Source organism: Cokeromyces recurvatus (assembly GCF_025118155.1).
Source record: "Cokeromyces recurvatus strain NRRL 2243 chromosome Unknown BX663scaffold_5, whole genome shotgun sequence".
NCBI lineage: Eukaryota > Fungi > Mucoromycota > Mucoromycetes > Mucorales > Mucoraceae > Cokeromyces > Cokeromyces recurvatus.
In genome coordinates, this window is record NW_026251391.1 from 1,039,275 (window position 1) to 1,062,619 (window position 23,345).

Sequence of the window (23,345 nt, forward strand, 5' to 3'; positions counted from 1 at the left end):
ACTGGTTACGTAACTCTGAATCTAGTATTTATTGATATATCTTACTTTTCCTCTTCCCTTCTCTTTCTTTTTTACCCTTTTGCCTATCAAAAGGTTTTTTTAGTACACTTTTATCCTTTTTTGAACTGACCCGGGCAATCCAATACACCAGTATTATGTGCTCACATGGGTTGTTTAAATTTTTGTTATAAAAATTTTTGTTATAAATAAAATAATTCTTAATCGTATGTTAGATTATAAATACTTCTGGATATTTTTTTGTAATATTGTTTTGATGCAAAAAGATGAGAAAAAGAATATGGAAACAAAAAAGACAAGTCTGTGAAAACTTTGTATATTTATTGAAAGAAAAAAAAAATACAGAAATTGTACAAAGAAAAATTAATGTGGAAAATATCGAGAGCTATTTATATGTTTTTGTAAGGTGAGTGGGAAGAATAGAAATGTGATTTAGATAAGCAAATATTATTAGAATAAAGCGTTTTACATAAAATATTGTCTCCGAATAATTATGCATATAATAGGATATATTTTTATCCTGATTTGCTGCTGTTATTAGAAATATAAGAAATTATTATTTCTGGAGTAAGTGACGCGTCAATATTGATTTGTAGTGAAGATATTAGCTATAACAACACTAATTATTTATGAAATACTATTATTATCATCCTATGAGATCTTATTACATAACAATATTCAACATTATTAATGTATATAATTATCATTAGTGCTCGAATACTCTAATAAGGACTATTATTAAAATTGAATGTAGAATGAATATTGTGCTATGAAGTACAATATACTAGCTTTATTTGAATAACTTTTTTAATAAATAACGGTTTATTTCTATTAACTTGGTTATAAAGACGAATACAGTCATAATAAATGTGTACAGATGTAAATTACAATTTTTTGTTTTGTTTTGTTTCTAAGCTGCAGGTGCAGCAAAACCAGAAACCCAACCCAAAGAGTTCGAATTAGTTGACCAGCAATCGTTTATATTACCAACTCTTTGGACAATTTCAGCGGCAGAAGCATTTTCAAGGCAGTAACGCAATAAAAGTTGACGAAGACGATGATATGAGTTTCTACAGCCAGCCTACAATAGATAACGAATATAAATAAAAAGATACATATTAACAATAATGAATACTTACTGTAGCCGCTCGTTCGTACCATGCCATAGCTTCTCGTAAATTAACGGGTGTACCTAAACCTTTTTCATAGCAGAGACCTAAATGATATTGTGCAGTAATTTGACCTTGTTGAGCAGCGAGTTTAAAATAGACCACTGCCTTTTCAAGATTTTGTCGACACCCAATACCAGCTTGAAGGTGGACACCAAGTTTATCTTGTGCACGAGCATGATTTTGTTGAGCTGCTCTACGATACCAATAAATCGCTTTTGTTGGATTCTCTGCGACACCAATACCACTCGCATAGCAGTATCCGAGGTTACATTGAGCCCATGGATTACCCTGTTTAGCTGCCTTCATATACCAATGAACTGCAAATTTTGGGTCCTTTTTAACACCTAAACCTTCTTCATAACAAAAGCCAAGTGTGTTTTGTGCTAATGGATTTCCTTGTATAGCAGATAGTCTAAACCATTTAACAGCTTCTTCTTCATTTTTTTCTACACCCATACCATTTCTATAACAAAAGCCCAAGGAAAGTTGTGCGGGGGCATGGTTATGCTCAGCGCTACGCAGGTACCAATATACGGATTCACGTAAATTAACTTCAACACCTAATCCATTTTGATAGCAGTAGCCTAAAGAATGGAAGGCAAACACATTACCTTGTTGAGCAGATTTTTTATACCAAGCAACAGCCAATTTTAAATTCTTAACCACGCCGATACCATTTTGATAACAGAAACCAAGATTATGTTGAGCGCGACCATGTCCTTGACGTGCAGCTTGCCCATACCAATAAGCTCCCTCTGCAGCATCCTTCTCAACTCCAATACCATTTTGATAGCAATAACCCAAATTACATTGAGCCCAAGGATAACCTTGCTCTGCAGATCGACGATACCATACGGCAGCAATTTGTTTATTTTGAGCAACACCAATACCATCTTCATAACAATAACCTAATGAATTCTGAGCGAATGCATTTCCTTTCTCAGCAGCTAGCAGATACCATTTAACGGCTTCGATAGGATTCTTAGGAACACCAATACCATCTTCAAAACAATAACCAATATTATAAATGGCCACAGTTTCACCTTGAATAGCAGCACGATGATACCATTCCAAGGCTGCCTTTTCAGATTTCTCAACACCAAAGCCTTCACCATAACAATAACCAAGGATACCTTGACCACGACAATTACCTTGCTCTGCACTAAGTTTATACCATTTAAATGCCAACTGTTCATCCTTTGAAACAGCAATACCATCATGATAACAAACACCCAAACAATATTGACTAGCTGAACAATGATCTATTTCAGCAGCACGTCGAATCCATTCAATAGCCTTGGGTCCTCTCGCATTTACTTTTGTTTCCCAATATTCTGCTTCAACACGATTAATTTGAACGCCGGGACGACCATACTTTCTCAAGAAGGCTAATCGTGTGATACCTAAAAGAGTAGCATCACTTAAATCTAATTGATCAATGGCTTCCTGACTAAATTTTGCACTGTTTGCTGTTAAAGCTGACTTGACAGACATGATGTAATAACGCTCTGCTAATTTAAAATCGATAGGAATTCCAAGACCGAACTCGTAACAAAATCCAAGGACAGCTTGTGCACCTGAGTGATTACCTTTGTTGGCAGCTTCTTGAAGATAAAGAACAGCAAGGCTTTGATCTTTTGTTTTATCATTACGTCCATATAAATGTTCCTCTGCTGTTTGAAGGAGTTCATCCATAGTATATTGAGGTGAAGAAGTGATAAGAGTAGATTGATGTTGTTGTTGTAAAGAGTTTATACTAGTTGTTAGAGATATAACAGAATCACGTTGTTTATGATGAATAGTAAAAGAATTGGATTTACAAATAGATGAAGATGAAAATGAAACTTTTGTAAAAAATTTTGGAGAAGCAGATAATTTGCTACGATGATTGTTACTGCTGTTTTGATTTTCATTTTGATTATCGCTTTTATTTTTTTGTTGATATGAAAAATATTTTCGATTGAACTTTGTAAACATACGCCGTGAAGCAAACATAAAATATGATAATGGAGTTGAAGTCATTAAAGGAGAGGGATTGTTTTAAAGGATATATTTATATAAATAAAAAATTTAAAAAAAAAAGTGAAAGAATAAAAAAGAAGAAGAAAGGAGAATAAAAAAAAATAATCTTTTTGTTTTATAATTTTAATAACAAAAAAAATAAAATAAAACAATCTTCTTGTGTTTATTTTGATTTATTCATTACGCATGGCTATATGCCTCGTGAAGAATGAAGCTTTTCAAGTCGTCTTTTAGTGTAAGAAAATATTTTTTAACAAAGCAAATCATGTGGGAACACACGGTTAATTCTCGTGAAATCCATTACGGAATGAGGTTTTCCGAATATTTATGTTTTGTCCTACTTCTTTTGTTTCTTTCTTTTACAAGTTCTTGTTGACATTTTCCTTTGAACTTGTTTATAGTTCTACTTTTATGAGTATTATTGAATGATCATTGGCTAAAAAAATTAAGTATTTTGTTTTTCCATTTGCGAACAAGTTTTTTTTTATCCTTATTTGGTAATTTTTATAGTCAGTCAACAAAACAAATATAAGGTAATTTGCAAAAAAATTAAAAAAAAAAATTAAAAAAAATTAAAAAAAAAATTAAAAAGAAACTTTTGTTATATAATATTACATAAATGACCGTGCGCACCAAAGATAATGACGCCATTATTTTTAATTTTCCTGTATAACTTTGGTATCTTAATTTCTTTTCCATCAAATTTTTATAACCATAATTTGATAAAATAAATCAATGCGTTAAAAGACCTAATAAAAAGAAAAGAAGAGTATCTTGAATCTTAAATATGTATTTGTAATAGGCAATATTATATAATAGTAAGGTAACATAATTGTTGTACTGAAAACATAATTTATATCGATCAGCAATGTTTTATTTTAGAAGGTCACTCATCAACATGGTAGTTAGTGATACACTAATTGAAGGAAAACATATATACAAACTTATTTATCTTATTGTTACGAATTAATACTGACTGTCGATTGTAGTAGTAGAAAGTTTAAAATAGAAGAGAGAAAATGATATGCATTAATACCGGAAAAAAAAAAGATTTCGATAAAATCTGTCAAGAGTAATAATAACCCAGCTTACAATTATATATTATACCTGTTTTCTGCTGATCTACCTTATTTTATGATGTAAAAAAAAGTGAACACATGTTATTAAATATTTTTGTGCCTTTTTTTTTTTTTTTTTTTTTTTTTTTTTTTTTTTTTTTTTTAGCCGTCTTATTTGTTTAGAAGACATATACTTTTTAATGGATATGCAAAGTAATGTTATTTATTATTTTCATAAATACTAAAGTAAGTCTACTACAAATGTTATTATACTTCCACGAATAGATCCTTTTATACTTATAAATATATGTATATAGCTAATATGTAACTAGGTAATATTTATTTATTGAACATTAAGTAAAATATTGATAATCGTCCTATTTCAACTAAAAGCATTATGCTACTATGTGTCTAATAATAGAAATAATACTTCATGTAAATTATCATATTTTTAAGACAAGATTTAAACTGTATATTTTCATATAGCCTAACTATTAAGCATTTGCATTCAAACTTTCAGTCAGCGTGTTTATGAATAGAAAAATAAAAAAAAAAGAACCATATTTGAAACTATGATGTAAATGCTATTATTCGTAAATACTAACCTTATTATAATTGGCTAAAGCATTAACTCAAAAAAAAAAATCTCTATAATAACAGATATAGAATTGTACGAAGAGTATTATTTTTTATTGAAATCTACAAAACATGATAGCAAGTGTATTTATTTACTATAATACATCAACAAGTTGATGTTTTCGTTTAGCTAATGCAACAAGTGTTTCATATTCGCCTGAATTTTCACACATCTTATTGAATATAGAGTCAGGTATATTTAATAATTCTAAGGGGTTTGCAAATTCTATGATTTCTCCCTGATCGAGTACTAAGATCTTATCATATTCCATAATAGTTCGTAATCTATGAGCGATACATAGGATGGTACAATCAGCAAACTCAGATGCAATCGTCTTTTGTATAGCTTCATCGGTTTCGAAATCAACACTGGCTGTGGCTTCATCCATAAATACAATACGGTTTCGTTTTAACAATGCACGAGCAAGACAAATAAGTTGTCTTTGACCTTGTGAAAAATTTAAACCACCTTCACTGACAGGTGTTTCGAGATCTGTAAAAATATTCGCATTTAATTCTTCATGGCTGTGTTGATCACTTGCTTCAGGAACATCAACATCGTCCTCAGAAGGAATTAACTCTACTCTTCTCAATGCTGCTAAAATATCATCGTCATCAAATTCATCAAAAGGATCTAAATTGGATCTTAAACTTCCAGAGAATAATATAGGATCTATTAAAAGATATTTTTGAGAAAACATGATAGCCCTTTTTATTATTATTATTATTATTATTTCTTATTTTATTTATTTACCTTGTGGAATGATTGTCAAATTACTTCGAAGATCTTTAGTACCAATTTGACATATATCAATGCCATCGATAAAAATAGTTCCAGCCGAAGGCTCAACAAATCTAAAGAATGAGAGAGCTAAAGTGGATTTTCCACTGCCAGTTCTTCCAACAACACCAATCTTTTCTTTGGCTTTTATTGAAAATGTCAAGCCCTTTAAAACTGGGTCTAAGTCTGGAGCATAACGCACTTCAAGATCTTTGACTTCGATTTTACCCTCAAGTGGCCACTGTTTTACATGTAATTAATATTCAATTATCAACCAATCGAACAATACATATATATATATAAATATATATATACATACCTCCGTTGGTGGTCTTAAGTTAGTTATAGCTGGAGGTTCTTGCTCAATTTCCATTAATTCTACTATTCTTTCAACAGCATTAAAACTCATTTCTAATCGAGTATATCTCTTAATAGCCATTGTCATCTAAAAAAAAGGAAAAAAAAAAAAAAAGAAAAAGCCTAAATACAATAGTCTGAAAAAATTAATAAATATAACCTACCTGTGAAGTATAAGTCAATACAAAACTCAAACAAAAACCTGCAAGCGAAGCATCCATATAATTTAGACTAAGCAAGATAAAGACACCAGTACAAAAGTTAACTGCAGCGCCCAAAAAGGAGAAACGAACTCCAACCCAACGATTTGCTATCCATACATAATAAAATGGTCTAGAATTAGTGTCTACTCTTCTTAAAAACTCATTCATGAATTGTCTAGTGACACCATAAGCACGAATCGTAGCAGCACCAACTAATGTCTCACCAAAGTGAGTAAATAATGGAGATCGAGTGACAGAATCCATACGTCTTAATTCCCTCGAGGCGGCCGTGAATCGCTTTCCAACCATTATATTAAGGAACGTAACAACGGCCATAGGTATTATAAAGGCAGGTAGAACGAAACAAACAGTCAAGACAGCTGAAATCATGATAATCCATTGAATTAAGAAATACATCAAATCATTTGGAACACCTGAATCAATAAATTCAAAATCCTTTGAAAATCGATTAAGAATACGACCAATAGGTGTTGTGTCAAAGTATCGCATAGGGGCATGTAAGATACGCTTTAAAAGATCTTGATACAAGTTTTTACTTGCTTTTAGTGAGCCATAATATAATACAGCAAAACGAGAAGCACCAACAATAATATTAGTGGTAGTGATGATTATATATATCGTTAAATACATGTTGAGCTGATCAGAGTTTTCTGTGATACTTGTAGAAAATAAACCAAAATTTTTGTTGCCAGTAGGTATAAATTCTAAGGATCCGCCTTCATTATCTATTAAAGTAGAACCTGTGATAGTAGATAATTGCTGTCCCATGAATGTATATTGAACTCTTTTAAAAAATGAAGCATTTGAAGCTGTCATATTAGATTCATTAGAATGTACCCATTTCTTAATCCACCAACTTTCTGCAACATCTAAACTACGAGAGCCAAGAATAACCCCACATACAATAACCCAAAAAAGAGGACCACCTAATGCCTTTAAATAAGTCTTATACATCCTTGTTTTAACACGACCAATGGCTCTTGCTATGAAATAATAATAATAACAGTAATAATAATGATAAATATATGAGTATATAGTGTTAATTGAATAACTCTTTGCAGTAATATATATATATATATATATATATATATAGGCATTTATATATAATACTTACTCTCTTCTTTAACTAATACTCGAGGTGAAGAATGGTCCGCCTTTTTCGAATCAGCCATTACCGTATGAATGGTCACATCTGGATCAATCATTTCAATCTCCTTCTCTATTGTCTCTTTTTGTTCGTCTTCTGCGGGAGCAACCACATCATCCAGAATTAAATTTAATACTCCTTCAGCCTCTAATTCTTCAGGTGATCCACAAAGATGAATCCGACCGTTTTCAAGATGAACAATATAGGATGCCTCTGATATACATAAGCCAACATGATGTGTAATTAGAATTCGAGTACGACCCACCATTAATGGTCCAACAAGACATTTATCATGAAGATGCCGAGCAGTATGAGCTATTCAATAGATATATGAGTTTTCTATGCATTCTTTTTTATCTTTCTCTCTCTCTCTCTCTCTCTTTTTTTTTTTTTTTTTTTTTTTTTTTTTACCATCTACAGCACTAAGGATATCATCCATTAAAACGTTTTTTGCTCTCGAATATACAGCTCTTGCAAGAGCTACTCTAGCTCTTTGACCCCCTGAAAGAGTAATTCCTTTTTCACCAATTTCAGTTGCATCACCATCTTCTAAAATTTCTAAATCCTTATGCAAGGCACACGCATATAATGTTTCCTTATAACGCTTTTCCATATAAGGTAATCCAAATAAAATATTTTCACGAATGGTGGCGTTTTGTAACCATGCTGTTTGTGAAACATAAGCAACAGCATGATCTAAAATCCAGTCCTTTCTAGTGATATTGCGTGGAACTTGATCTAACTTAGAGTCAAGGTCCTCTGCTATAGGGGCACGCGGACAAAAGCTTTCACCTTTAATCAGAGTCGTCTCTCCTAATAAACTGAGCATCATTAATGTTTTACCGGAGCCAGTTGCGCCAGAGATGATACTTAATTGACCATTCGGGAAATGACAGTTCAAATCATGAAGCATGAATATCGTATCCGGTTCTTCTAAGCTATTCATCATGTTGGTAGTTGATGATGTAGTAGTTGAATTTAAGGATGGTTGAGATAACAAGTTATTATTCGCTGAGGTCCCTGTTGTAGTAGACTCATCGTCCGATAGTGAATTTGGTAACTCTGACCAAGCAACTGTTGCATTTCTGAATCCAATATGAACTCGACAGTTAGGATCTAAATTGGTTGTAGGTGGAGATACTTCATCCTCATTTAAATAAGATTCAATACGTCTTACACTAGGCAAAAAGAAAAAAAAATAATAATAATATTTAAGTTTTTAATCTCAAGATTTTTTTTTTTTTTTTTACTTACCTAATAAGGGCTTGTAAGATGTCAACAAATGTTTCAGGTAAACTATTTAAAGCAGATCTGAGTTCTGTGAAAACTGTAATGGCTGTAAATGCAATCGGAGCTGTTAACACTTGCCCTTGAAGTTTAGTAAACGTAAAGAATGAAACAATCGTTACTAGCAAAGGTGTTCTAAAGAAAAAAAAAATATTATATATAAAATGAATAAATAAAAAAAAAAGGATTAAAAAATTAGGATGTGTGTTAGCAATTCTATAATAAACCATCCTCCCCACTAACCCTTGCCATAAAAAGTTGAATAAAACTTCACTAACGAATGTTGTTTTCAAGTGCTTAATTTCAACATCTCTAGCTTCCAGTATGTGTTTTTCCCAATTTGTTTCCCAAGCAAAAAATTTAATTTGACGAATGCCTTGCAGTACTTCGTTCATTAAAGATACACGCTTATCACGAGCTTCCATTAATTTTTCTTGAGTCCTTGCCAACATAATGGAGTTGTAATGATTCAAAGGAAGCGTGATAATCATGACGCATAAACCCAACAAACATGAGGATCCAAGCAATGAATAAAGAAATGATATCCCAACAATCAATTCAATAGGTGCTTCAATAATGACAAACCAGGAAGTAGTAAAATCAGATATACGTTGCGAATCAGTACTCATCAAGTTGACAATGGTACCCACTGAGTTGCTTTGATTATTATCATCTGTATTTGTAGTTGTAGCTGTTGAATGTATAGCCTTTTTATCATTATTCTCTTTTCCTTTCCCTTTCCCTTTTTCGTCATCTTTCATTTCTCGATTGATATCTGCTGAACATACTCGACGAAGTGTTTTACGATAAAGTTCAATATTTAACATAGCCTTCACTCGAATACGCAATGATGATGAACCTATCATAATAAATAACGATATATTATTTAAAAGAGAAATGGGGGTTTTAGTCATCAAAGCTAGTTTTTTTTTTCTAATAAATATTTATTACTTACTCCAGTAATAGACTTGTCCAACAACTATACTTAAAATCATCAATGATAAAGATAATCCAGATACAATAAGGAGACCTTTAACAAAATAAAAATCAATGGGTCTTCCAGCATCAATTGCTTGAATAAGTTCGAGTAATTTATTTAAAAAGAAAGCTGGAGCATAGTAAAGACTAGCAGAGATGGCGGTTGTGATTGATTGAAATAGAATAGCTAATAAATTGGCATGAATAAGACGATAAACCAAGGAACGACCTCGTTCTTCACCAAATAGATAAAATAGATTATAGCCACGATAATCAGGAGGCAAACTAGGTAAATGAATCTCCTTTGCGTTTCGATAGACGCTCATCACAACTGGTGTCCCCCAATTGAAGTATAAAAAGCTAAAAATAGAAGCTACCGTAACTCCAACAACCGGCGCTGGTTCACCTTCTTTCTCTTCATTATCACCATGTACATCTAAAAAGGGAGGGCCTTGTTCAGCGGAACCAGTAGTATAAAAGAGATCGAAAGAAAAGAGGGTTGCAAGTATCAAAGGTAAACCCTCTGCGAGTGATAGATGACTTTCGTGACGTAAAATAAAGACCTCCCATAGAGAGTAAAGTGATACTATAAGTGATGTCGTATAATATACAAATAAATGAATATTAAGAATAAAGCCCCATTTATTAGGAAGCTTATACCTTCGAGAAATGACAGTAAGGGTGAGTGCATACATCCATGAGATACATACTAATGATTTTGATATAATATTCAAAGTGGCTGTATCAGAATCAACTTTATTTTGAGAAAACTGACTAACAGAGTTGTAAAGATCATAAAAACTCATTATTGTCATCACAAGTGTATTAAAAAGGATTCTAATTAAACGATTTTCATCAGAGAATGGCACTGTATAGTCTCGAACATGATCATATTTTAAAGGTGAAGGGTCTTTTCCAAACTGAGTTGATGATGTATCGTGATAAAATCTACGTTGGATAGATATTGCAATTGAACTTAAACAAGCTACACTTGTCAATCCTATTGCTGACCCTATTGAAGCAGAAAATAACTGACTCATTTTTTTTTCTTTTCCTGCAAAAATGAAAGGCAAAAAAAAAAAAAAAAAAAAATAAAAAAAAAAAAAAAAAAAAAAAAAAATAAAAAAAAAAAATAAAAATAAAAATAAAAATAAATAAATAAAATAGAATAAAATGATTTTGTGCGCGTTTTCTTGAAATAAATTCTCCGCGCCAAATGAAAATAATAAATGATAAAATTTGCTTGTCATTTTATTCCAAATGGAAGAAGGCATTAAAATGATAATAAAATGCGTACATATACATAAAGTCTTCTTTGAGGAGTAGAGTCTAGTTTTTAATTTACTTCAAGGAAATAGGCGACTATGCAACAATAATTCTTTCATATGATTCGTAGTTTAAACAATCTAACATCTTTTCGGTTTTGATTTGATATTATTATGATTGTAATAGAATCTATGAAACGACAAGCTAATAGAAATAAACTATCATTCATCACATAAAGTAAAAGGGTTGTTTCTATAGTAAAACTAATATGTCGTATTTCACAACATGATATATTCATTCAGTTTTAATAATAGGTTATTGTCAGAGTATCCAAGCATTGATACTAATAATAATAATTACATACATTGTATTATGTAATAACAGGGATTCTATAGGATTATAACTGTTATATTCAATTACATAATCATTTACAAATGATATCTCATAAGATGGGAGCATATGAATAATTGGTATCGTTAATTATAGCTGAAATCATATTCATTATGACGTGTCGCTTACTCTAGAAATAATAAATTTAGTAGCAATAGCGACAGTTCAGGGATAAATGCAAAATTATTCGGAGACAAACAATCTTTAATTTTCCAGTCTTTGTTTGTTATCAAGATACTAAAATATCATTTACCTGGTGAAAACATATAAACACTTGTATAAATAACCCTCTTCATTTTCCCCCATATAAATACATTTTTTTTCTTAATAAATTATACAGATTTGACCTTTACATTCTCTTTCTTCTTTATCTTTTTGCTACTCAAAACAGATATGATAAGGCCCTTTAAATAAAGCTTGTTTTCATAAAAAGACAATCTCAGTACTTTCTGAAAATAAAGAAATAACGTATATTATCAGATCTAAATCCTTTATTAACAAACACACTACTGTCTTTTGTGAATAAGAAATTTTTTTTTTATAGCAATAAATGCGTGCAACAAAAATGAAGAACTTCTTCCCACGCTTTATTTTTTTCGTAAATATAATAATTTTATTTATTTTATTTTATTTTATTTTATTTTTTTAACTTTCATTTCTTTTTTTTTATACACTAAATCAAACAAATAATAGATATGCTGTCTTCATTAAATAAAACGGCTAAAGTCATTACACCAGTTTTGGTAAGTTTTATTCCATTCATGGTTATTTTTTTTTTTTGTTATTGACATTTTTCTGCAGCGACGAAGTTATGCAACAACACAACAAGTGAATGATGGGATTCAACAAGGTGTTGCTTATTCTCAACTTCTTAAAAGGAAACCTGAAGATTCGTTTCGTTCCCCTGAGTTAGCTCATATGAGTGCCATTAATAGTTTGTATAATTTATCTTTTTTTTTTCTTCCTGTTTTAGTCTATATAAACTGATTTTTCCCTTATAAAACTGATCTAGGCGAAACAAGGAAAATGAATTTATTTCAGGCTGTAAATGATGCTATGCTCTTGGCTTTGACTACAGATGAAAAAGCAGGTAGAACCAAACAAAAAGTAAATGCCTTTTTTTTATTATTATTGATTTACTTATATTACATTGTATTCAGTTGTATTTGGTGAAGATGTTTCATTTGGTGGTGTATTTAGAGCTACATCAGGTTTAGCTGAACAGTTTGGTCGTGACCGAGTATTTAATACACCATTAACAGAACAAGGTATTGCAGGTTTTGCTGTAGGTATGGCCTCAGTAGGACATACTGCAATTGCAGAAATTCAATTTGCTGACTATATCTTTCCTGCATTTGACCAAGTAAATATAGACATTTATATACTCTTATGTTTGTTTATTTATTTATTTTCTTTTCTTTTCTTAGATTGTCAATGAAGCCGCCAAGTTTAGATATAGATCTGGTAATCAATTTAATGTAGGTGGTTTAACTATTCGTTCCCCTTCTTCAGCTGTTGGACATGGTGGCCATTATCATTCACAAAGTCCCGAGGCTTTCTTTACACATTGTCCTGGTTTAAAGGTATTTGTTTTTTTTTTCTCACAGAAATGTCTTTTTTTCTCACGATGAATTGACATTGAGTTACACAATAGATAGTGACTCCTAGAAGCCCTATTCAAGCAAAGGGTCTATTGTTGGCTTCAATTCGTGATAGAAATCCAATTATTTTCTTTGAACCAAAAATTCTTTATAGAGCAGCAGTGGAAGAAGTACCTGTTGCAGATTATGAATTACCATTAGGAAAGGCGGAAGTACTAAAAAAGGGAAATGATGTCACTGTTTTAGGTTATGGCTCACAAATCTATGTTTTGGAAAATGCTATACAACTGGCCGAAAAGAAAATGCCTGGTTTAAGTTGTGAGTTGATTGATTTACGAACCATCATGCCTTGGGATGTTGAAACTGTTGTCCAATCTGTGAAAAAGACAGGTAGATTAGTTATTGCCCATGAGGCTCCTAAGAATGCTGGTGTGGCTGCTGAAATTGCTACTACTGTGATGGAGCATTGCTTTTTGAATTTAGAAGCACCTATTCAACGTGTTTGTGGCTGGGATACTCCATTTCCATTAGTCTTTGAAAAATTATATGTACCTAGTATGATTAGGTGCTTTGATGCTATTAAAACGGCTGTAAACTATTAGATTGTCTTCATTATTTAATCAGAATTAAAGATTATATACACATATTTTTTTTTTTTAAAAAAAAAAGAAAGAACAAATATGACATTGATTTTTATAAAAAAACACTTAAACATAATTAAAAGTCCGTTTTTTTTTCTTTTCCTTTTTTTTTTCAGTATTTTTATTATTCTTCTTTTACATTAATTAACATGTTTCATCCAACAAGAGGAGGTAATGCTTTTCTATTTTATAGATGTATATATTGGTGCTGGAAGCTAACTATCTTATTTGTCTATTATATAGGTGTACGTGGAGGTAGAGATCAGGTAAACAGCATACCCAGATACACAACAAATAAATTTAATATATTTACAATTAAAATAACCCCTTTAAAATTAATAGTTTAGCTGGGAAGCAGTAAAAGAGGATAAACATCGAGAAAATTATCTTGGTCATTCTTTAATGGCCCCTGTAGGTCGTTGGCAAAAAGGTAGATTAACATTTTCATTATTTTATTTTTACGCATAATTTTTTCTTCTTCTTTTTTCTCTAATCATAAAACATTAGGAAAGGATCTTACTTGGTATGCCAAAGAAAGTAAAGATGAAAATAAAGCTAAAGCAGATGCTGAAGAATTAGCAAGAATTAAAGAAGCTGAGGCTGAAGCTATGGCAATTGCACTGTAAATTTTAATTTTTACCTATATTTAAATATACTTACTTTTTATATATGTAGTGGTGTAAAAAAGAAAAAGAAATTAGAAAGCAATGTTACAGAAGAAGATTTAAAACATGCTTTGAGTAAGGACGATGATGATGCCATTGATGAAATAAGTCAGGCAGATACAGTAGAAAAGGGTTTAGGATATGGTAAATTATTAAATCGTTTCCCTACTCAACAACATATGCCAAGTGATGGTAGACCTGTTGAAATTATGAATATGGATAGCCATTCTTATCCTATTTCTACACAATCAAAGGATGATCACAATACAGATGATGAGCATAGTAATAACCCCAAGAAATCTAAATCTCGTCATAAACACCATAAAAGTGATAAGAAAAAGAAACATAGTCGTCATAACGATGATGAGAGTGTGGAAAGAGAAAGAAAACGATCTTCAAAACATCACCATCGTCATCATCATGATGAACATAAAAGAGGTCGACGTGATGAAAATAGAAGTGATAGATCAAGCTCTCAGTATAATAGTCATAAAAGGAGCAGTCGAGGACGAGATGAAGACGATGATTATTACCGTAAACGACGTAGATCTAATGAAAGAACAAGTAGACATTATCATCGTGAATCATCCATTAACCGTGATGATGAAATTAGGAAAAGTAAAAGCCGTCATTCTTTATCCCCACAGCGTTCATTATCTCCTTATAGTAAACGTGTACAACTTTCAAAAAGACAATAAAATATAGTCGTTGTTTCATATAAAAAAATAAAATAAAATAAAATGTTTGTAAATATCATGGTATAATTAACGGTAAAAAGTAACAAGAAGAAGACAGCCAACACATGTCATAACACCACAAATTGAAAATAGCATTTCACTAGACATATCATCAACCTATTTATACATGACATATAAGGCACTTGAATACTTGTTGTTTTTTTTTATATAGATCTATTCAACTTACATGCCACATAAGAACACCTACAGCAAGATTCATTGGGATTCTTAATAATGCCATAACAGCTGCTCTTGTTTCTTCAGGGATAACATTAGCTTTTAAAGATGAAACTGAGGGATAATACAAACCAGTTGTAAACTCAAAGATATGATAAGCTGTTAACAATAATGTTACCTAAAATAATAATAAAAGACGTTAGTTCATAATACATAACTCAATGAAAAAAAAAAAAAAATTACTGGAGTATTTCCATGATATGCCATCAGCATAAATGAGCAGAAAGCTAATCCTAGACTCAATGATAATAATTTGGCTTCATTAAATTTTAACCAAAATCGAGTCCTTCTTATTGCTTGTATTTCAATGACTTGAAAAGTAAGAGAACCTGCCATAACAGCTAACATCATTGTTGAAAATAGATATCCCAAAGGAACACCTATAGACAATTCCATCGTGTTTGAAATTGCGTTTTCTAAAGCAGGTGTATACAATAATACAAAAATATACATGGCACATTCAAAGAGTGTTTGAGCAATACCAATAATTATAATGTTTCTATTCTTTAAAAGAGTTGCTATTCCTACGCTTAATGTATCTACTAATTTGATATCCTTTTTTTTTAAAAAAAAATATATATATACATATACACATGTATATATGTAGATGTATATTAATAGACTGTAATCATAAATAATAATACAATATACTTTACAGTTTGATTACTTCCATAGTTTTCTGTCCAAGTCGTCATTACCATAGTAGCTACTAAAGAGATTAAAATCATCGAACCAATATAAGGTGCTCTAAACCCCCATAATTCTACTAATACATTGGCTGTAATACCCGCTAAAATAGCAACGATACTATTTAATAATGTACCCAAACCAAAAGTACGTGCTCGCCAATCAGCAGGGAATCCTCTAGAGGTATGTTCTGAAACATACCATGACTCAAATACACTATATAATAAAGCAGTAGAAAGTCCAGATAACGCGTGCGAGATACATAAAATAGGATATATGTTAATTAACCGTATTGTGAGTGATACTAGCATTGTCCAACAAAATACTAGACAAACACGTTTACGTCCCCTTTATAAAAATAATAATGTTAATATAACTGAGATGAAGAGCAATAATAAAGTGAATTCTACCATGTGTCTGCTAAACCACCAACTACAGTCCCTGCAAATGCACTACTAATGAATCCAGTTAAAAAGAGCATTGCAATTTGTGTTAATTTGAGACCATAAGAGTCGTAAAGTTTATAAAGATAAGGTCCCTGAAGCCAGTCAGAGCCTTTATAACGCGTTTAAACTTTTTAGTATATCAGTCCTTTTTTTTTTGTTATTATTATTATTTTCTATACCCATAACTGTTAAATAGACTACTAAATATTGTCGTTGAAATGATTTGAATTGTTTTACTAATTGTATTTCATTGTTAGAATTGTAATCAAAATTATATGTATTAACTTCGAGCATATTTATATATGTATAAATATATTTATATATATAAAAGGAGAAAATAGCAGTTAGAACATGAAATTATACTTTTGTATTTTGCTAGTTCCAGTGTTAAATTAATACTTTTTTTTTAAATTAATTTTAGCCTCTTTTGATAATAAAAGTGGATCGGTAGTGGCGGTAGGTAGGTAGAGGGTATCTGATTATCTAATATGAAAATAAATACTGTCTTGTTAGTTAAGCCGTTTAAAGGAAAGACCTACAAATAGAAACGAGCACTAGCCACCCTTATAAAACTATGAGTGTTAAAGGAAATGAATAGATTTAGTTGTGCAGAGAGTTCTTCACAAGGATATATAAACACAACTAATGAAAGTCTTTTTGTATATAAAGAAAGAAAAACTTCTCCATACCAATTTCAATAAACCGTATGACAAAGTCTTTCAATTGTCTTATCATTCTGAAACTGAGTACTGCTTCAAAATTACAACAATTCTAAAGGCTAAGGTTAAGCTTAATTTTAAAAGAAGAGAAATAATGATATCAACAGCACATGCGCTGAGAGTACTATAGATATTGAACTTAAATAAGAAGGGTATATAAACTTTTTTTTTTTTTTTTTTTTTTTTTTTTGATTGTATTGTACTGATAACCAAAGCTATCGATTTGCGTATTATAGCTTATGTTAGGATAAAACAAAAAAAGCTTTTTGTCCCATTCTTTTTTATTTCTGTCTCTGTTTGCAACAAAATAAATTATTCCTTTATATTTTAAAATACATCTCTTTAAATATTACAATTCATTTAAAATTAGAAGACATGCTTTATAGAGTGAGAAGTTCAACGTAGTATCTAATTAGATGTACTCTTCATACTCTGCATTAAAATCCGTCATATTATGTACATATTTTCAACTTAAGCCACCGAAAGAAAAAAAAAATTGCATACAAGAAAAATTCATAAGATTTTCTTTCCGTTTTTCTTTTTCATTATTATTATAATTATTATTATTAATTGCTGATCAAGTATAGAAAAAAAAAAAATGAATAGTAAAACATTAAATGACACTGACAGTGATGTGTCTGAGCTCGATCCAAAAGAATTAAGTCAAACCACTACTTATGATAAATATGCATGCCAACTTGGCTATATTGAAGATCCGGAAACGCCATTGACAGCCGATACTTTTCCTAGTAAAACAGGTGGAAAACCTGTAAATATAAAGAGTTCATAAACTTGTCTATTGCTTTTTTTTTAAACATTCTTTATTATTAGGCATGGTTAAATCCTGAATATATTCTGTCAGCAGAACATGTCACTTGTGGAAACTGTGAACAACCTATGCCTCTATTATTACAAGTATGAACAACTCATGCAATTCATTTATTTATTTTTTTGTTTACAAATTCAGTTTCTTTTTTTTTCTTTCTTTTAAACTAGATGTATACACCTGAAGATCATCCTGATGATGCTTTTCATAGAACTGTTTATGTATTTTGCTGTAAAAAGGGTAGTTGTGTAAAACAAGATTGGACTAAAAGGTAAAGATAAGAAAACGTTTCATCGTTATATGTATACATGTATATTTATATTTGTTATGTAGTTTTCGAGTTTTTAGATCTCAATTACCACGTGATAATCCTTATTATCCACAACCTGTAGAATCAGATAATGAAGATGATGATATACACCATTTTACACCTAAAACTTTCAAAGCACCTACAGAATGCGTGATTTGTGGTATTGGCGGATCCAAATTTTGTGGCAAGTGCGGGAAAGCAGCCTACTGTTCTCGTGAACATCAAATGCAGGATTGGAATATGTGTCGACATAAGGAATTTTGCAACAAACCAACACTAACAAAAGAAGAGCAAGCTACTGTGGATCAATTACGTGCTGCACGTATTTTTATAGAAAAGGAGATTGTGAGTGAACCAGAAGGTAAAGATAAGGATGAAGAGGAAGAGGAAGAACAAGCGGCATTCTTTAAGGAAAATAATCCTGAAGAGCGATCCGATTCAAAGGCCCTTGTCCTTGCTGGTGACGAGGCAGAGGAAGAGACAGAGGTACCGGTAGATGATGTCTTTTTAAGCTTTCAATTAAAAATTCAGCAAAACCCTGATCAAGTCATCCGATATGATCGTGTTGAATATGATATGCCTCCACGCGAACCATTATGGGTACAAGAGAACTATAAACCAGAATCGATACCGAACTGTGAACGTTGCAAGGGCCCTCGTACCTTTGAATTTCAAATTCTATCGACTTTATTGAATTACATTGGAGTGAATCATGTTGCTGTAGACTCCTTGGATTGGGGATCATTATTTATTTATAGTTGTAAAGAGAATTGTACTCTTGGAAATGGTGTCTATGCTGAGGAAGTGCTCTGGAAGCAAGACTTTTCCCAAGATGGTATGCAAGTTGGACCAAAAGATGCAAAATTATTACGTCGAAAATTGAATAAATAATACTCTTACACGTCTCTACTTGTGTAGTAAGAACTATAGTACATATTTAAATAATAATTATATATTGGAGATACTACAAGTAAAACAAAGAAAAGAATAATAATAATAATAATGGATGTATGTATCCATTCATTGAAATTTAATATTTTACACAATTTTGAGATATTATGAATGGTTTACAAACACGAGATTTTTGTAATAAAAGTTAACAGAGTAACATACTAAAACTAAGGACAAGCTAATTATTCTGTTGTATTATTAAGTCGGACTCCCTAGTATTAGATTCAATAATTGCTCTGTTGTGGGGGTATAAGTTGATAACTGAGGCTTAAATAATAAATGTAATGTTAATATCTAGAACTGTTTTTTTTTTTTTTATTTATTGAAGACAGCTTTTTTTTTTTTTTTTTTTTTCACTTGAAAAGCAGTTTATAAACATCCTAGGCTTTCTTCGGCTTTTTTTCTATCGAGTATATACATGTATACTTACAAGTTTATACTGAAATATATGAAACGAAGAAAAATGAAAATATCTCTCATACAAAGGATAGGAAATAATATCACATGTTTATTGAATCATGAATAAGGATTAATATGCAAATAACTTGGTTAAAACAAGAGATTATTACCTTGCTTCAAACTCAGTTATTTATGCGAATTCTTGTATGCTTTGTTAGGAAAAAAAAATTTTTTTTTATTACTCTGCTATCTTGAAATAATAATAAACACAATGAGCCATCACTGCCATGATGAGCATTGCGATCATGATCATGATGATTTACCAGGATCTGGGGATCAATTTTTACTCTATTCAAAAATTGATCTTGACAATGTACGTTGTCTGAATGAATCAGAACCAGACAGTGGTAAAAAAGTTATTCGACCATGGAATGAACGAATGGATGATACAAAGGTTAGCTTAAGGAAATGTGAAATTTCCTTTTTTTTTTTTTCTTAACAGTTTGCTTAGTTTGTAGAAAGTGATGCTGATGAACAACTTATTATCTTTGTTCCGTAAGTAATGTACTAATTTGATTTTTGTTGTGTATGTGTGTGTTTTTTTTTCAACGTGTATTGGTAGTTTTACAGGAAGTATTAAGTTGCGTTCAATTTGTCTTCGTACAGATCGAACTGATGCAGCTCCATCAAAAATGAAAGTGTAAGTCTTTATTCATTTCTGTGTAGTATATATGTATATACAAATATTTACAAGAATGTCTATTGATAGATTTATTAATCGTGATGATGTTGACTTTGATGCAGCAGAAAGTTATACGCCTATACAAGAATTTGAACTTATAGAAGGTTCAAATGAAGTTATTGAATATGGAACTAAAGCCACAAAATTTGCAAGTGTCCGAAATATAACTCTATTTTTCCCTGAAAACTTTGGAAATGATTCAAGTATTATACGATACATTGGTTTTAAGGGTGAATGGAAAGAGGTAAAAAAAAAAAAAAAAAAAAAAAGTAAATAAATGAACGAATAAATAAATAATAATGTATTTTTGTTTTGTTTACTAGGTTAAGCGTGATCCTATTATTACAGGTAAAGGATATAGTTTTATTTATTTAAAAATAAAATATGCTTATTTTTACTTTATTGTAGTATATGAAGCAAATGCTAATCCTGCTGATCATAAAATTACTGGTGCTGAAACAAGAATGGATCATTCTATTCAATAAAAAAATAAAATAAAATTTTTACTAAGGAGGATGTACATTTTATCAAGGGAGAAAATAGCAGAGCTTTGATTAGATTAAAACCTGTCTTTATTATTATTATTTAAAGAAAGTATAATGATATAAAAAGACTACTCATAGTTATTAAGCCATTCATGGCTTTGGTTATTGTACCTAAACTATTTTTTTGAGAAATATGAGTAACAGCAGTAGAAGAAGCAAGTAAAGGGATATTTGTATTGTTACTCATAGAAGTTGAAGCTGTAAGTAAAGTTTTGGTATCTGAAGAAGATGAAGGTGAGAGAGTATTCACCGAGTTGTTAATGGTTGTGTTAGCGGTAATGTTTACTTTTGTTATATTAGAAGAAACAATAGAAGTACGAATAGCCTATATTTACCCATAAAATGAATAATTCATATCCTATCATTTTATATATATGTATGTATGTATGTATGTATGTATACTTACACAAGGTTCTACCATACAAACACAGTATGGTTTCCCAGTATCAAGATTATCGCAATCCTATAAAAAAAAATATGAGTTGAATGCCTTTATCATGTACAAAGATATTTACATGTTTAACGCTGTGATGAAGACCAGGATTCTATACATATTATTTAATTAGAGAAAATAGTAAAAGTAAAAAATGAATATTATACCATAGTATAAAAGCTAATTTCTGTAAGATTAAATTGTGCAGCAACTGACGTGCAGCTATCAGTTTCTACAACTATATAGAATATAGAATAGGACGGATCAGGAAAAAAAAAAAAAAAAAAAAAAAAAAAAAAAAAAGAAAAGAAAAAATGACAGTTACAAAAAAAGAAATATTTACCTGTATAATTTCTAAGGCAGCCTTCGGCAGGTTTAGCATTTATTTTTTCCAGAAAGAGAAAGCCAAGACATGAAATAATTATAAGAAACTTCATAGTTATTAATTTAAAATAAACACTGTGTATTTTAGGAAAAAGAAAGTGAATTAAAAAGCTTAAAAGACTCTTTTATACTTGTTTTGTTTCTAGAGGGGTTTTTTTTTTTTTGTAAGAAGACTTCTACTCGTGTTTTAGCATACAGAAGGATTACTGCTCCTTTTTTTTTTTTTTTTTTTGTTTATTTTTTCCCTTAGATCTTCTTCGGTTATTTAAAATGACACAATAATGTTTATAAAAAGGAGAAATGTTTGACTGTAACAATTCTTCATTAATTGAACTTTATCAACAAGCTACTGTTATATAAATAAAGAATTATTCTTTTTTTCTTTTCTCCTTTTTTTTTTTTAATTTTAATTTTAATTGAATAAGAATTTATTTATGAGCTATCAATCATTAACTAATACTTTACCATCAATACAATGTATGTTAAATGGGGTTCAAGGTATTAATAGACTAGTATTTCTTTAATGTATAGATATACAAAATAAAGCAGTAAAATTAACGAAATATTCATGCTATTAAGCGAAACGTAATATTCTTCTAGAAGATAGCTTCTTTCGTCAGCCTATTCATCTAAAACCTCTTGAACCTACTTTTTGTACATCTATTGACATAGCCCCTAAGTTTAATATTAAACAGTCAACAATTATCGGTCATACTCATACTCATACTCATACACTAACACAGTCACGTATTCCGTCAACAACAACAACAACAAGCTATCATCTTCATAAACGAACTCAATCAGATCATACATTTGAATATACCCAAGCATATTATTCTGAAGACATTAATGATTCTGTAGACTCTGGTAGTCAGACATCCTTATCATCATCATCATCTCCTGCTATTTATCGTCGTGCTCGACTATTATCATTACAAGGTTACAAGTATAATTGCCCATATTGTCAGAAGGGTTTTTCGCGGCCTTCCTCCTTGAAGACACATATTTTTTCTCACACAGGAGAAAAACCTTATACCTGCAGTTATCCTTCATGTAATAGAAGCTTTAGTGTCCAAAGTAATATGCGTCGACACATGAAGATTCATCAAAATAATAATGATAAGTCTGCTGAAACATATTATTTATAACAATAAAATAGGGAAACAAAAAAAAAAAATTGTAATATAATAATTCCCTTATTCGGATTTGCTCCTTCCGCCCTTATTCTCTTTTTTTTTTTTTTTTTTTTTTTTTTTTTTTTTCTTATCTCTCTCTTTTTTTAGTATTTCCCCTCATTATATCTCCTTTAAACAAAACTAGCTTATTACATATTCTGTATATTTCTAAAAATATAATTGAAACTTTTCTTTTTCCTAATATGACATCACTTGAAGTTATATATATTATTTTGGAAAAGAAAAAGATGCTCACATGTAAAAAGCGCATTTTAATGATAAGCTTACTAATATCAGCATTTTTATTATTATTATCATTCTCATTGTTGCTTAAAAAAAAAAAGAAATCAGATGATCTCGTCATTTTATTTTCTTGCCTTTCGATGGGCTAACACTTGAAGAGATTTTCCTGTTGACTTATTGGGCACAAGATTGCCTGTAAAAAAAAAAAAAAAAAAAAAAAAAAAAAAAAAAAAAAGAAAAAAAGAAAAAAAAGAAAAAAGAAAAAAGA

The 23,345-nt window shown here is 30.5% G+C and overlaps 9 protein-coding genes across 9 annotated transcripts; 5 read left to right on the plus strand and 4 right to left on the minus strand.

The window, feature by feature from the left end:
* Positions 1-928: 928 nt before the first annotated feature.
* Positions 929-2,885, minus strand: BX663DRAFT_429518 (uncharacterized protein; the record flags this gene model as incomplete). Its single annotated transcript, XM_051522738.1, has 2 exons — positions 929-1,099; positions 1,158-2,885. The coding sequence occupies 2 exons, from the start codon at positions 2,883-2,885 to the stop codon at positions 929-931; spliced, it is 1,899 nt and encodes a 632-aa protein (XP_051385761.1).
* Positions 2,886-4,935: 2,050 nt separating this feature from the next.
* On the minus strand, positions 4,936-10,749 carry BX663DRAFT_500876 (uncharacterized protein). Its single transcript, XM_051526392.1, has 9 exons — positions 9,658-10,749; positions 8,946-9,561; positions 8,670-8,837; positions 7,827-8,593; positions 7,383-7,730; positions 6,209-7,251; positions 6,007-6,132; positions 5,661-5,928; positions 4,936-5,579 (listed from the first exon to the last, which is right to left on the minus strand). The coding sequence occupies exons 1-9, from the start codon at positions 10,718-10,720 to the stop codon at positions 5,002-5,004; spliced, it is 4,977 nt and encodes a 1,658-aa protein (XP_051385762.1). The 5' UTR covers positions 10,721-10,749; the 3' UTR covers positions 4,936-5,001.
* Positions 10,750-11,997: 1,248 nt separating this feature from the next.
* Positions 11,998-13,580, plus strand: BX663DRAFT_500885 (thiamine diphosphate-binding protein). Its single transcript, XM_051526393.1, has 6 exons — positions 11,998-12,079; positions 12,138-12,270; positions 12,349-12,426; positions 12,497-12,699; positions 12,764-12,919; positions 12,991-13,580. The coding sequence occupies exons 1-6, from the start codon at positions 12,032-12,034 to the stop codon at positions 13,537-13,539; spliced, it is 1,167 nt and encodes a 388-aa protein (XP_051385763.1). The 5' UTR covers positions 11,998-12,031; the 3' UTR covers positions 13,540-13,580.
* An 85-nt stretch (positions 13,581-13,665) lies between these two features.
* Positions 13,666-15,012, plus strand: BX663DRAFT_541183 (kinase phosphorylation protein-domain-containing protein). Its single transcript, XM_051530770.1, has 5 exons — positions 13,666-13,749; positions 13,822-13,844; positions 13,921-14,008; positions 14,086-14,200; positions 14,254-15,012. Exons 1-5 carry the CDS (start codon positions 13,728-13,730, stop codon positions 14,939-14,941), a joined length of 936 nt encoding a protein of 311 aa, XP_051385764.1. The 5' UTR covers positions 13,666-13,727; the 3' UTR covers positions 14,942-15,012.
* On the minus strand, positions 14,849-16,674 carry BX663DRAFT_500890 (uncharacterized protein). Its single transcript, XM_051526394.1, has 6 exons — positions 16,530-16,674; positions 16,315-16,459; positions 15,874-16,252; positions 15,401-15,772; positions 15,168-15,335; positions 14,849-15,097 (listed from the first exon to the last, which is right to left on the minus strand). Exons 1-6 carry the CDS (start codon positions 16,642-16,644, stop codon positions 15,008-15,010), a joined length of 1,269 nt encoding a protein of 422 aa, XP_051385765.1. The 5' UTR covers positions 16,645-16,674; the 3' UTR covers positions 14,849-15,007.
* A 982-nt stretch (positions 16,675-17,656) lies between these two features.
* On the plus strand, positions 17,657-19,283 carry BX663DRAFT_500893 (programmed cell death protein 2). Its single transcript, XM_051526395.1, has 4 exons — positions 17,657-17,838; positions 17,901-17,984; positions 18,066-18,166; positions 18,229-19,283. Exons 1-4 carry the CDS (start codon positions 17,668-17,670, stop codon positions 19,094-19,096), a joined length of 1,224 nt encoding a protein of 407 aa, XP_051385766.1. The 5' UTR covers positions 17,657-17,667; the 3' UTR covers positions 19,097-19,283.
* A 491-nt stretch (positions 19,284-19,774) lies between these two features.
* BX663DRAFT_500897 (galactose-binding domain-like protein) lies at positions 19,775-20,924 on the plus strand. Its single transcript, XM_051526396.1, has 6 exons — positions 19,775-20,009; positions 20,067-20,110; positions 20,178-20,255; positions 20,325-20,541; positions 20,621-20,645; positions 20,706-20,924. The coding sequence occupies exons 1-6, from the start codon at positions 19,827-19,829 to the stop codon at positions 20,780-20,782; spliced, it is 624 nt and encodes a 207-aa protein (XP_051385767.1). The 5' UTR covers positions 19,775-19,826; the 3' UTR covers positions 20,783-20,924.
* Positions 20,883-21,729, minus strand: BX663DRAFT_541187 (uncharacterized protein; the record flags this gene model as incomplete). Its single annotated transcript, XM_051530771.1, has 5 exons — positions 21,619-21,729; positions 21,443-21,513; positions 21,358-21,387; positions 21,249-21,305; positions 20,883-21,167 (listed from the first exon to the last, which is right to left on the minus strand). The coding sequence occupies exons 1-5, from the start codon at positions 21,710-21,712 to the stop codon at positions 20,883-20,885; spliced, it is 537 nt and encodes a 178-aa protein (XP_051385768.1). The 5' UTR covers positions 21,713-21,729.
* A 323-nt stretch (positions 21,730-22,052) lies between these two features.
* Positions 22,053-22,924, plus strand: BX663DRAFT_500898 (uncharacterized protein). Its single transcript, XM_051526397.1, has 2 exons — positions 22,053-22,157; positions 22,239-22,924. Exons 1-2 carry the CDS (start codon positions 22,094-22,096, stop codon positions 22,805-22,807), a joined length of 633 nt encoding a protein of 210 aa, XP_051385769.1. The 5' UTR covers positions 22,053-22,093; the 3' UTR covers positions 22,808-22,924.
* The last annotated feature ends 421 nt before the right edge of the window (positions 22,925-23,345 follow it).